The 13848-nt window shown below is 49.6% G+C and overlaps 1 protein-coding gene across 1 annotated transcript in view; it reads left to right on the top strand.

Annotated features, from left to right (window-relative positions):
- ARID1B (AT-rich interaction domain 1B) overlaps window positions 1–13848 on the top strand; it is a 379095-nt gene that overhangs the window by 263134 nt on the left and 102113 nt on the right. Inside the window, exon 5 of the mRNA XM_045294542.1 lies at window positions 12902–12991. Within this exon, the coding sequence (XP_045150477.1) occupies window positions 12902–12991 (90 nt within the window). The remainder of the gene's footprint in view (window positions 1–12901; window positions 12992–13848) is intronic.

Genomic DNA, 13848 nt, shown 5'->3' with positions numbered 1-13848 from the left:
AAAGGAATAACGAGCAGGAGCTCGTCCTCTGAGCAGCCTGCAGTGGGCAGTGGCAGAGAGTGGCCAGGAGGGTTTGTGAGACAGACCTCCCCGAAGATCGGGAAGGGGCCAGCCTGGGGCGCGGGGTTCCAGAGACCCCCAGAGAGAACCATCCACTTCGGTTCCATCACTGGGACCAAGTCTGAGGGAGGATGCGCCAGAGACTTCAAAAGCTGGAGGACAGATTCCATCGTCTTCTCGTTCCATCGTCCTCCACAAGCCGTTTGAAGCCTGCTCACCGTCGAATAAGACGCCCCCACTGCCTTGGGTCAAACCATCCTTGGAGGGGAATGCTAGGAGAGGTTGGCCTTGACCATGATGTCTTCCACATTGGTGAGCAGTCATTTCTACCCCATGGTTTCTTTTTCTTCAGTCCTTGCTAATGTGAATGACACACCCCCACCCTTGAATCCTTACAAATCCTAGGAATTCATTCATTTGCTAATTGCTAGAAATGACGAAATGCATCTTGATTCCATTTCAGGGCAGGAGCTTGATCATGTAGAGTGATTTACAGGTGACTGGAAATAGTCTTCATTTCTTCTTAAACGTGTATAACCACAGCCAGGACTTTAATATCTACCAAAGAACAGGCTCTACTTTTGTTTAATAACAGGGCTGCCTTATCCCTGTTGGCTGTCAGGGCTGTATGGGTAGGCCCCAAGTTGTCTTTGCCTCTTAGTACCGCGGGCTCCCCGGGTGCCCTTCCTTATTAAGAAAGACTGGCCAACAAATTTGTCCAAATTTCTTGTCATATAGCATGTCATTGTATGTTAACTGTGAGAAGCAGTTCTCTTGACTACTAGTGGAAGACTGGATTTGATTTACTTGAATGACTAATAGAATTGCCTTCCACCTAGTCAGTCCTCAGCACTTTGTTTTACTTCATGTCACATCTTTGGCTCACCACCCCGAGTTATCTGAGAACTTACAAGACAGGTAAATCTGTCTTCTGGATGTTGCCCGCTGTTCGCTAACCCCTGCCCCAAACTAGCTAATCGAGTAAGGTTGCCTGGGGAACTGGCTCAGGGCATTAAAATCGCTATTGGGCCAGGACTATCCATCAGACGGCAGGCTCACCTTGTTGCTTGATTATATCACCATTCTCTCTTGGCAGACCACCCATCGGGGCGGGCTTTTTGTTTTACTCAATTTAGTTAGCTGTAATGGTACAAAAGGAAGAAATACTTATTCTGCGGCCGCGATAACTTGGGGAATGTGGAAGTCCTTGGCATTTGGGTGCTTGTTGTTATCACATACAGGAGCCCTGGTGGCCTAGTGGGTTTCATTTTCAGCTGCCAAGGTCAGGAGTTCAAAACCACCAGCTGTGCCACAAGAGAAAGACAAGACTTCTGCCACTGGGAACCCACAGGGCAATTCTGCCCTCTCCTGTAGGATCGCTCTGAGTCAGCGTCAACTCACGGCCATGAGAGGGTGATCATCGGCGTAGTATCGCATGGAGACAGGAGTGCACCTTACGAGGGGTGAACTTTGGCGTGTTCGTTGGGACTCCTGTGGTTTGGCAGGTAGCTGTGGCCCTTTGAATCTCCTGCGGCTGTTTGCTGTGGGAATTCAGAAGGGAATAGTCCAGAGACGCTGTAGCCTGGATAAAGGATAAACATGGAAAATCCCATTGACCTCCCGCTTATTCTCTGCCCCCTCGCAACATCGGTCTGAGGATGATGGATGTGGATGTAGCTGATGAAAAAGTCCGGGCTTGTTTTCTTGTTTAGGGCTGACCTTAAAAAAATAAATAAAAGGAGAGAGCGCGTGATGGTTTAGGTAGCCACTCAGGAAGCCACGCACCCGCAAAATGTGCTTGCTGTCTGTGTCCTAGAACCGTGCTTGTCACGTGCAAGGGTCCGATGCCTCCCTGGCACTGCGTCTGGTTTGGGGAGAACATAACCCAGGTCTCCAACTAAAGTGTCTGACCGAAGCTTCTGCGTCCATACAGCCAGGTCGTGCCTGCATCTCGGCTTATTATTAAGAACCGTTTGATGCTCATTGGCTTTTTGAGCATGCAATCCTGAGTTTTAACTTACCGATATCATCGCTTAAAGAAGGGGTCAGCAGACCAGGGTTAGCGCGTCAAATCCAGGCCACCACCTGATTTTGTAAATAAAGTCTTATTTACGCTAGGTCTGCGCCTGCCTTTGCACGCCAAAAGTGAGTGCCCTAGTTCTGACAGAGACCACATAGTCTGAAGAACCTGAAGTGTATTACCTTGGTTAAAATGATGGAAAAGGTTTCCCTGCGCTTGATCTATTTAAGATACATTACTTAAATAGATTACTGAGAACATTTAAGTCTCCATATAAATATTAGTCTGAGCTTATGAAGCATTCGGGAGACATTTCAAACACTTACCACAAAACAGGTAGTTCTCTGTCCCCTCCAACTTAGGTAGTAGTGAGAGGAGGCACTCAGAAGTGAGGTGAAGTCTTGTGGGGTGAGTGTCAGCACTGGGTAAGGAGCATAGACCATCCTGCTCATTGCCCTTGACTGCCCGCCATCTCGTCTGGAAGCGAATCTAAGGTGTGATGCACTGTGACTCATTATGTAAGACACGGTTCTCTAGAGAAACAAAGCCAGGACACTTATGATTTTTAATATCTATATATGGATAATATATACAGCACGAAGGAATGTAACAGCTAATTAGTCCACACAGCAGTACAGAGCACGCAGTTCATTTCACGAGGGCTGCTGGGTGCAAGTCAAGGAAGCAGACAGCTGAGTCTTCTGTAGAGCAATGCAGGCAGTCCAGCCACAGGCAGCAAACAGCAGGGCGGGTCACCAACAGTCAGCCAGACAACAGGATCTGACAGTCCCCAGCTCAAGTAATGTACACACCAGCAGCGTGGCGAAGCAGGTCTCGGAGGAACCTCAAGCTCTAGCAACACAATCCACAGGTTGGCAGTCCCACAGGTAGTGTAGCTCACAAGTTGAGGCAGAGAACTAGCAGCCACACGCTGGTCCGACCACCAGAGAGAGAGGAGAGAGGCGGGGCTTGCTGAGCAATTTATCTGTCTGCCCTCCAATCAAACTGCGACCTTACTAATCCCACATGTTCCTATTGGCCTGGTTGGCACAATAACCCTACCTATCACACTCATCCACTGTGAGTTATCTGTAACTGGATGGTGCTGACTAACCCAAAATGTACATGTTCGCTAGTTTTTCCCCATTCTGGTTTATATTAAAATCCCCATGTTTGGGGCCTAAAATGTTTATTGGTGGTTGATGACCTTCATCCAGTTCTTAAAATCTATTTTTTTTAATTCTCCTCAAAATTCATACTAGTGTAAAAATTACTTGGTTGATACACATAATTCAACAACGCTTTAAAAAAAAATAATGCACCATGACTTGCTGGGCTCTATTCCAGTGAATTCAAGGTTGGCTCAGTTTTAACAGCTTTATTATTTGTATATGGTATATTAACAAGCCTAAGGGGGGCGGGGGGGATCCTCTACCCTGGCACGCTGACAAAATTTCACTCATTCCTGAGAAACATGCTCAAGGAAATAGGAATCATAGGCTACTTTCTTACACATGGTAATTTATTATATAAACACACATGAGGGAGCTTTGATACATGTTCTTGGAAATTTTCCATTATCTGTAAATTCCATTTTCCCTCAGACTTTTTAAGCCCCTTGTATGCGTTTGTGCATGTGTATCTTTGCTTCATCTTATATAGTGAAGAAACACTGGCGTGTTTCTAAGTTTACAAGCAAGACGGCGGTGCCCACTACCTCCACTATCACTCTGCCATGTCTAGGTGGGTTAGCCAGTGCACTTAGCCAAAAGCTCTCCACAAACAACGGCACTGTCTTGAGTCGATTTTGATGGGAGCAGAAAGCTTGGTGGTTAGTGACCTGACGCATAGTCCACCGTGGGCCACCAGGGCACCTGCATGTAGACAGAGAGCTCTCTCTGCCGTCAAATCGATTCTGACTTAGAGCATCCCTGGAGGGCCAGGCAGAGCAGCCCCTGTGGTTTCTGAGACGATGTCTCTGTCCGGGAGCAGAAAGCCGCCTCTTTCTCCCATCAAAGGCATCAGGACGGGTCTAAAACCAAACTCACTGCCACGGAGTCGATTCTGTGTGCTTTACTGATGCGGTGAAGGCTTCAACTGTGAATCTTAACAAATCGTGGATTACATTGAGAAGAACGGAAACATCAGAACACTTCATTGTGCTCCTGACCACTGTGTACATGGACCAGAGGGCGGTCATTTGACCAGAACACGTGATACACTGCATGCGTTAAGGAAGGGGCGTGTCAAAGTTGGGTCCTTTCCCCATACGGATTCACTCTGCACACTGAGGAGATACTCTGAGAAGCTGAGCTTGTGTAAAAGAATGTGATAGGGGGGAGGGGGGGCAGTTGGGGGAACCAACAGTGCTTGTGGGAAGGGGGAGGGAGCACTAGAAGCGATGGTGATTGCACACCTCATTTTAAAAGTGATTCAACGGGGGTGAGGGTGGAGAACTATTCTGAAATGTCTGTGGTGATGATTGTACAACTCTTCTCGATACGGTTGAAATATTTATTGAATCGTGTGATATGTGGATTAAGTGCCAATGAAACTTAAAAAAAAGAACAAAAAACAATGTGCATCGGGATCGGAAAAGGGTGATTAACATCCTGCATTATGCAGATGTGACGACTTGGCTTGCTGGGATGAAGGAGGACTTGGGGACGAAGAGCAAAGACTAACGTGTTCAGTGTGGGTTACACTTTAGGGGAAGAAACCAGAAATCTTTCCAGCTGGACCTGTAAACAACATGATGAGCAAAGCCTTTCGAAACCTTGTGGGCAGCAGCTCCTTTTTCTTATACCAGTATGTCGATAATTATATTTTCCTATTTTAAAAATATAATAAATACTCTTGAAAATATAAAACCTATTTCCAACGCTTTTACTGAGCATTCTTGAAAAATTGAACATAGAACACACATACTTCATGCTATTGAAAGAAATAGCATGAAATCTCATTTAAAATTCTAAATGGAAAAACAATAATTTCTTCTCCTAATGTAATGAAGTATGTCATCTGTTTCGAAATTTCTAGAGTTGGTTATGTGGAGTAATAAAAACTTTTTTCTCCAACACACACACACACACACACACACACACACACACACACACACACACACAAGATTAAAGTTGTCAAGGATTTCATCAAACTTAGATCCACAGTCAGCATTCATAGCCTCAGCTGTCAAGTCATCGGTGGACTTAACCACATCGAGCACCTCGGGTGCACCTGCCCCGAGCCCTGTGTCCCTCTCAGGCGCCTCATAGGCTTGGAAGATTGGGCCACGCATAAGACAGACCCTGGGGTAACTGATGCTTCTGAATGCCCGTGTTGGAGAGGAATCCCAGAGACGGCCAGAAGAACAAACACGTCTGTCTTGGAAGAAGTCTGAGCAGAATGCTTCCTACAAGTGAGGATGGGGGGACTGGTCCCTGGAGAAGGGTCGTCATGCTCGGTAAGGTGGAGGGGCAGCAAAAAAGAGCAAGATTCGTATGATACAGGCTGGCACCGTGGCCACAATAGTGGGCTGGAGCCTAACAACAGTGTGGGACAGCCCCGGCCAGGCAGCGTCTCGTCCTGTGGCACACAGACAGGGTCCGTGTGAGCCGACACGCACCCAAAGGCATCTAACAACAGTTTACTCGTGCTGTGATCGTGCACCTGGAAAACCTCAGAGAAGCCATGTCGAGTGAAGCCAGACAGTGAAAGAATTCAGAGTAGCAGGATGTAAAATTGGCATATCTCCCACTAAAAGCAATGGCCCTTCCATGCATCAGCCATAAACAAGCAAAAGGCAACTGTACAGAGCAGCCCATTTATAGTCCCAGTAATGATGACTGCATACTTAGGATAAATTTAGCATCAAATGTGCCAAACGCCTATTTCTGAATGAAACCAAAGGAAAATGAAGAAAATGCGCAGCCTCGCCTGTTCCGGGAGTCCACAATCATCAGAGCTCCTTAAGTTAATTTATTTATAACCCTTCGATGCAACTCCAGTGTGCCTATCAACCGGCTAGTTTATTTAGACAAATGGATACTCATGTTCGTATTTTTTAAGGCATATAAGAAAACCTAGAACACACTGAAAAAGGAAATGCCTTTTTTAGAGCAAATACTAGCTCCTGCCCTAGTACTAACCCAGCCAGTCAGCCTGTTAAGATTGAAGTTAAAGCATGCCAATAAGCAACTGTAACTAAAGCAGTGTGGACTGGCTCAGAAAGAGACAGCTGCCAACCAAACCCGACACAGTGCCGTCAAATAGAACTAACTCCTCCTCAGGACTCCCGAGGCTGGCAGTCTGTCTGGAAGTAGATTGCCTTGACTCCCTCCTGTGGTGCAGCGCGTGGATGTGGACTGTGGCCCACAGCTGAACCAGCTGCTCCACCACAGCAGACACATTGACCCATGGAATGCAGCCGGCACTCCGTAACTGTGCCTAAGTTCGTGCAGAAATGGGTTAGAGGGCCAGGTTACCTTCTCAAAATCCTAGGCTAAGGTTGGGTGTTTTTTAAATGGTGTTGTGGGGAGCAGGGTAGGTTTAGATGAGTGGTTTCAACTATTGAATGCAGAGTTGATGGTCCGCAATGTAAACACCTCCCCCCAACCTAATCCACAATAAGAAGAATTCATTTAAAAATCGTGTCGGAACCACTAAGGATCCATTTGGATAAGAATAAAGTTAGATCCATATTGCGCACCAGCATCAGAATAAGCAGCAGATGGGACACAGCGAAACCAATCTAGCACAGGAACCAAAGAAGTACGGATTCCTGTTTAGCTTGCAGTGATTCCCACGAGTGAACAACGTTCTAATTATGGCTCAGAATCCTGAGACAAGTAAAAATAAAGACCGATACACTGGCTGCTTTAAGAATGCATTATAAAACCGATCCTACAGTAAAGAATAAAGACAACACACGGGCCAGGAGAGGGAGGTGTTCACGCCGTAGGATCAGCAGGTGGCTCTCGGAAACCACTCTGACAAGTGAAGGACACAAGCCCAGGCAGGCAAACTGGAGGCAGGACAGACACAATTCACAAGCACGGAGGGCTGCGCACGCACCCTCAGGATTGGAGAAACGCATATTCAGAGCTCTGTCGGATGCCGTAGCTTACACCCAGGACTGGAACGGTGCTGTTGACGAGCTGTGGAGAAGCGGGCCTTCCATCAGGACTGGCAGAAATTCGGATTGGCACAGAGCTTTAGACACAGCAACCCCACCTCAAGAAATTCCCCTGAAGATAGACCTTAAACAGTTCTGAGATGCTTACGTTAACATGGCAGGACTGTCCATATTTGGAGGGAGGTTGTCTGAAGAATTGGTTCATTTTGCTCATGGTGCTGGTGAAGAGGATTGGCAGTACCAGAGACTGCCGAAGAACAAACAGATCTGTCTTGGAAAAAGTACAGGCAGAGTGCTCCTTAGGATGGTGAAACTTCACCTCAGGCCTTGCGTATCCTATCAGGAGAGACGGTCCCTGGAGAAGGACATCATGTGTGGTAGGGGACAGAGGGAATGGGGAGGACCCTCAAGAGTTGGACTGACACGGTGGCCGCAGCCATGGGCTCAAACAGAACAGCTTAGAGCATGACGCAGGACCGGGCAGGGGTCTGTTCCACATAGGGGCGCCGCGGCCGGTTGGAACAGACTCACTGACATCCAATAACAGGAGGGCTGAGTGAGCAAGCCGTGGTCTTAACGAGTATGCTGCTGTGCTGGGCTCACAGATGTGCGACGATGTGCTGTGGGGACAGGATGGCGGGAATGAGGAGGACATGACCTTGTGCATCTTCCTGTGCCACTGAGTCCTAGAACCACAAAAGTCTCGCGCTCTCTCTCTCTCTCTCTCTCTCTCTCTCTCTCTCTCACACACACACACACACACACACACACACATCTAAACAAAAAGCCAGTCCTCCTCAGGGGAGACCCAAAATTCAATATGAAGCCTAGCAAATGACTATATCGTCGTTAGTGTCTATATAGATTCACATTTCTGAATCTGCTTAGCGTATATAATGCAATGGCGCAAGTAAGTAAATGCTTCCAAGTGGTGAGGGCCAAGTTTCTCGCTGTGGGTGAAAGCGGTTATACCTAGGGGACAAGGGAAGGCAGAAATGAGCCCTCCTCTTGTTGCATTGGCATTAGAAAGCTTTGCATGAGCTCCTGGGGTTATACATGTTATGCAGGCGGGCATCCGTGTACAGACGCATACTCGGTATCTTGTTCACCGAGAGGAGGTAGGCGCGGCTGCGATGAGCACTCTCAGTGCCTGCATCTTGGCATATCCTCTTTTAAAACGACCACGTTGTGCCTGTAAGCTTTCGTTTAGCTCTAGCATTTGTCACATCCAAATCCACGGCCTTGAGGAGGCTTACTTAATTCAGTTTTTTCCAAAAACGACTGCCACCAAGCCAATTCCAACTCATAGGCACCCTACGGAAGAGGCTGAGACTGTCCCTGTGGGTTTCTGAGAGTCCAAAAGCCTCATCTCTCTCCCATGAAGCAGCTGGTGCTTTTGAACTGCCGACCGACCATGTGGCTGGCAGTCCAGCATGAACCACTACACCTCCAGGGCTCTTCGGTTGTTTCAAAGAGCTCGGACTGTTCTTTAGACCCTGGACAGACATGAGTTTTCTAAGCACCACTTCTCATCTAACATGATTCAGGTTCCAAACACCAGGTCACTATACATAAATTTGTATTTCCTGAACAGAGCGGATCGCCACATCAGCTCACAACATCTTGGATGATTACATCGTTACCTACAAATGTCAGCATTACATGTTATGCACTCAGGTGTGTTCCTCCAAAAGATGTCTCAACTGTGCTGCCTAGAATTTTCCGTGTTAGGATCTTATCATTTTCCCACAGACGTTTCCAAGCCCCTTCGTATCCCCTCACGCTGTGATGCTAATAAGACAGGATGCATCTGCGGGCTTGGGTTGAATCTTCAGTCAGTCTCTTCAAATCCCAAACAAGTGATCTGACCAGCGAGCAGCGATCAAAGGCATCAACTGCTACCAAACTGGAGGTGGGGGTGGGGATGGGGGACCAGGAGTGGGCCCAGGGTTTCCTTTTGACCCAGGGTCCCTGTGCTGTGAAACAAACAGCCAGACCCAGGGGCAAGGTTACCACAAAAGCACACGGAGCTCGCCAAGGAATGCCTAGCCCACCGTGGCAGGAAGGAGACAAGGGCTGAGGGAACAGAAAGAGAGAGCCTGCCCCGAGAGCCAAAACCAGGACCCAAACTCACTGCCGCCGACTCCATTCAGACTCAGAGCACCCTCTAGGGCAACGTAGGGCTAACTGCCCCTGTGGGTTTCGGAGGCTGCAAATCTTTATGGATGCAAAAGCCTCATCTTTGTCCCATTGAGCCGCTGGTGGATTCGAACTGCTGACCTTGCCTTAGTCCATCAAGTAACCCCCTACGTCACCAGGACTCCTTTTGTCCAGTGCCTTGAATTTGAACTTCTAGCCTCCTAAACAGTGAGAAAGTTAATTTGTTCAAGCCATGCACTTGGGCTAGTTCTATTACAGCAACCCTAGATCACCAAGACATCGACTGATGTACCTTTTCTATCATTACGTAACTGCCAAGAATCCTGGTTAGTCGGCACTGCCAGCATCTCTGGGATAACGTCGGACATTAGGGGGGGGGTGTTAGTCAGCAAGCGAGGAGCTGGTGCATTATGTTCTCAGACATACTGCTGCTCCTCACCTGTGTTTGTGGAGGATGAAGGTCTATCTTCATGACTGTGGAACTATGGACCACAAAGAGGCCAGAGAACAGGAAGACATTCGTATGGTCAGGTGAATTTGCCCTGACCCAGAAAGGTGGTCTGCTTGTTTGGTCAGCAGGAGGCTCCGTCCCCCAGGTGAATGTCTGGATCGCGCTAAGGGGATGTCTGTACCCGTTGAACTGCCCCAGGTAACCGGCAGGGCTGCCTGGTTGTGGCTGGGTGGCTTCGGTTCACTAGATGGGGTCCAGGCTGGTATGCTTCCGTTTCTTGCAAGCTTTTCTCCGGGAGCGGTGCCTGGGCACCCTGGGTGGCAGGAGCGCGTTCTGTGTCAACACAGAGCCCCTGTTTGTTTTTCCTGTCACGCAGCTCTGAACTCAGTGTGTCATGCAGAAGCGACTGTAGAGACACGCTCACTGTCCTGTGACATTTCAAATGACGGGCGTTTCGCTGCAGTGAGTGTACTTCGAGGTTCTAAATGGGCTGTCAGCCCAGGGCCTTGGGCTAGTTGGTGACAAGCATGTGACCCCGCGGGAGCCCCCTAGCTCGGTGGTCAAGTTGGTGGAGCGGTATTTGCCCTTGAAGTGGTTTTTATTCAGAATGTTAAGTGTTTTTCATGTTGCATGTCCTTATGCGCTCATGCTGATTTAACTCAGGTACCTGTGTGAGGCAGGAAGGGTTAGACAGATGTGCTGTTTATAGAAGTCTCTCAGCCACCAGGGCAGCTCTGCCGTCAGAGCACCTCCTAGTGTTTACTGTGTGACAGACGTGGGGGGTGGCACCCCTCAAACTCACTGCCACGGGACCAGTTTGGACTCTCAGCGGCCCTATAGGATTGAGCAGAACTGCCCCTGTAGGTTTCCGAGACTAACTCTCAAAGGGACTGGAAAGCCTCGTCTTGCTCTCACAGAGCTGCTGGTGGTTTTGAACTGCTGACCTCTCTGTTCAGCCCAACACGTAACCACTACACCACCCCCAGGGTCTGTAAGTTCATTCTTGGCCTTTCCCTTTCCCTGGGAGGGAGGAAGGCTGTTCACCCCAGAAGCACTCAGAACTGCTCTCAGAAGTTTGACATTCTTCCCTCCAGTGGGAGTCCCTGTGTTGTCTAACCGTCGTGTTTTGAAGGCCTGGGCATCACTTTCCTAAGCTGAAAGCCGCCTCCTTACCTCTCCGGCTGTGAGAGTGATCGTCCTAAAGGCTCCACACCGGACCCCTCCCACGTCTGCCCTTGGCTGCAGGGCAGGGTCAGAGAACCTTCTTACAAGAGAACTGGGCAAGGTGTGTCTGTTCTAGGGCCCAACTCTGTGCCCTGGTGCATGGTGACCCTCGGTGGTGGGTTGGTGAGGGCAGTGGTTTCCTCTTCAACTGAATTCTAATTCTTGTTAGTACTAGACATAACGGGGGAGAGTGGCCCTGGGAGGGGGGAGGAGGGGTGTCAAAGCCTTAGCTTGATCTCTGCCATGATCACTAGGCTACTGTACCAGCAGGGATGCAGGGTGTGTGTGTGTGTGTCTGTCTACTGATAGAAAAAGAAATGAATCTATTTCGTGAGGGGAGGAAGGGGGAACCTATCGCAATGATCAAAACACATACACACTGAATAACAGAAACTGGGGAAGGGAAACAGCAGTCAGTGTACTATATCAAAATAATAATAATTTATAATTTACCCAGGGGTCACCAGGGGAGGAAAGGAGGAGGGAGGGTAAAAAGAGAAACACTGATACCAAGGGCTCAAATAGAAAGCAGATGTACAAATATGCTTTATACTGCTGATGTATGGATTGTTTATACGAGCTATAAGAGCCCCAATAAAATGTTTTTTTAACTAAAAAAGAAAGAAATGCAGCCAATGTTCCTTTGCAGTGAGGATGATGAGATGACTAACGTAACTGTGGGCACCTTATCGGTAGCCCAGCCCTTGGAAATGGGCATCCTGTTGGGTAGAGCCCGCGGACAGGAGGGCAGCCCTCCGTGAGGTGTACTGGCACGCGGAAGGCCACCGCGGGCGCCAGCACACGGTTGATCAGGAAGGTGGCCCAGGACCAGCAGCATCCTGTTACATGACATCACCATGCATCAAACGGAGGTGACTGGCCAGCAGTGAAAACATCGACACACACACACACACACACACACACACACACACACACACACACAATCATCATCATCATCATCTTGGAAACGAAGCTGCACAGCGTCCCAGCCAGGAAGTGAGCCTGAGGTGGAAGACAACTTCTGTTGGTTCTTAGAACTCGAAGCCCAGTCTCCCACCGTGCCGAGACTCGGCGTTTCTCTCTTAGCAACTGCATCCTAATATGTACCTTTCCGTGAATCCGTCATCTCAGACCGCAGGTCGGTCACTAACAGAGCCTTGGCCTCCAGGGCCCCTGGCTAAAGGAGGGTTGTACGTGGTAGAGAGAGGCTCTGATCCTGCCTCATGGGGCTGGACGGGTCGCTGGAAAAACAACCCCCCGGCCATCAGACAAGGGGTCATCTGACAAATGTGGGAGTGCATGGCGAAAGAGGTGCCGGGGTAGTACAGCCTACCCCCGCATGGTATGGCAGTGTGTTTTGTGCTTTTAATGAAGGTCTTCCCCAGTGCTATTACATTGTCTAGCTACAAACTTTTTTCTTTAATCTACTGATTGGCCTGTAGCTGTATTGATTGAATGCTACCAGTGAAAAAGTGTTGGCAGCCAGGCATGCCTGCCTGTGGTAGACAGACTCACATTTGCTATCTGAGACTCAGGGTGAAGGGGAGGGGTGAGCTTGGGTCAGAGGGCTTGGGGGTGTTCAGTTCGCTGAAGAAATTGTGTCAAGAAATCGCAGCTGCGCAAGGACTCGTGTCTTCACCGGGGGAGACGCGTTCAGTCGGAAATGAAACTTTTCTGCAAGTCTTTTGCTAAATATGTCTGCATGTACCTAGTCATTTGTCTCAAATGAACGATCAGACGTGGAGTGCATTGTCTGGGGGGGTGGGGGGGACTGTACCTTTCTGGGCTCTTATCTTACTGTTGCACCAGGACACTACTCACGCAGAGACCCCCGCCTTCCTCCTGTGTTTTACAGGCAGCCAGATGCCGCCGCAGCCCCCCGGCAGCCAGTCGGAGGCCAGCGTCCACCCCGCTATGAGCCAGTCTCCGATGCCCCAGGAGAGAGGTCAGTCTTCTGGTCCCGGCTGGGGACCTGCTGTGCTTTGTGTCCAGGAGCCGCCCCGTACGTGAATCGGCTCACTCGTCTCCTTGTGTCTTTTCAAAAGGCTGTGTGATGCTCCCTTAGCATGAAGGGCAGACACGTGAACCGACCACGCTTAACACACATGGAAAGGGAGGCTTCTGTCTTGCAGGTGGGGTGAAGTTTCACAGAGGCGCAGTTCAAGGCCCACAGACCAGGTGTGTCTGCGCAGGACCACAGGCGGGGTTTATGCCCCAGCCCAGGTGGTGAAGCCGTTAAGTGCTCTGCTGCCGGCGGGTGGAACCCACCAGCCGCACTGAGGAAGAAAGACCTGGTCATTGGCTCCTACAGAGACGTCCGTCCAGGAAACCCTGCAGGGGGCAGTTCTGCCGGGTCCCAGAAGGGCGCTTTGAGTCGGATCGACTGCCCGGCACACAGCCACAGTGTGGTGTGTGGTCAGGCCGGAGACAAACGGCCGTGCATGATGTCACTGGTGTAGTGGCCCTAGTGAAGTTCAGTGGTGGAGAGAGTATTCTTCGTGGCCCTGGTAAGGTACGGTGTTTGAGGAGCCGCTGTTTTGCTCTGTTGTCACATGACGGAGCGGGGTGTTGTGTCCAACTGGGGGACCCTGGAGCCGGAACAGATCTGGAAGGTCCCTGATTACAAGCACCTGTGCCGTGAAGCAGAGCGCTGACACGCAGCTCGCTCGTCCTCAGACTCGTGTTCACACCCCGGGACCTCACCCGTGCAGTTTCCCTGTGCAGAAACAAAGGGTGGGCCGGGAGGACACGCAGTTTCCCTATGCAGAAACAAAGGGTGGGCCGGGAGGACACGCAGTTTCC

The sequence above is a fragment of the Echinops telfairi genome, unplaced genomic scaffold (genome assembly GCF_000313985.2).
Source record: "Echinops telfairi isolate 266 unplaced genomic scaffold, ASM31398v2 ScPeMD7_3533;HRSCAF=4204_0, whole genome shotgun sequence".
In the NCBI taxonomy this organism is placed as follows: Eukaryota; Metazoa; Chordata; class Mammalia; order Afrosoricida; family Tenrecidae; genus Echinops; species Echinops telfairi.
Note: the sequence above shows the minus strand (reverse complement) of the source record. Positions and strands in the feature narration are given on the sequence as shown.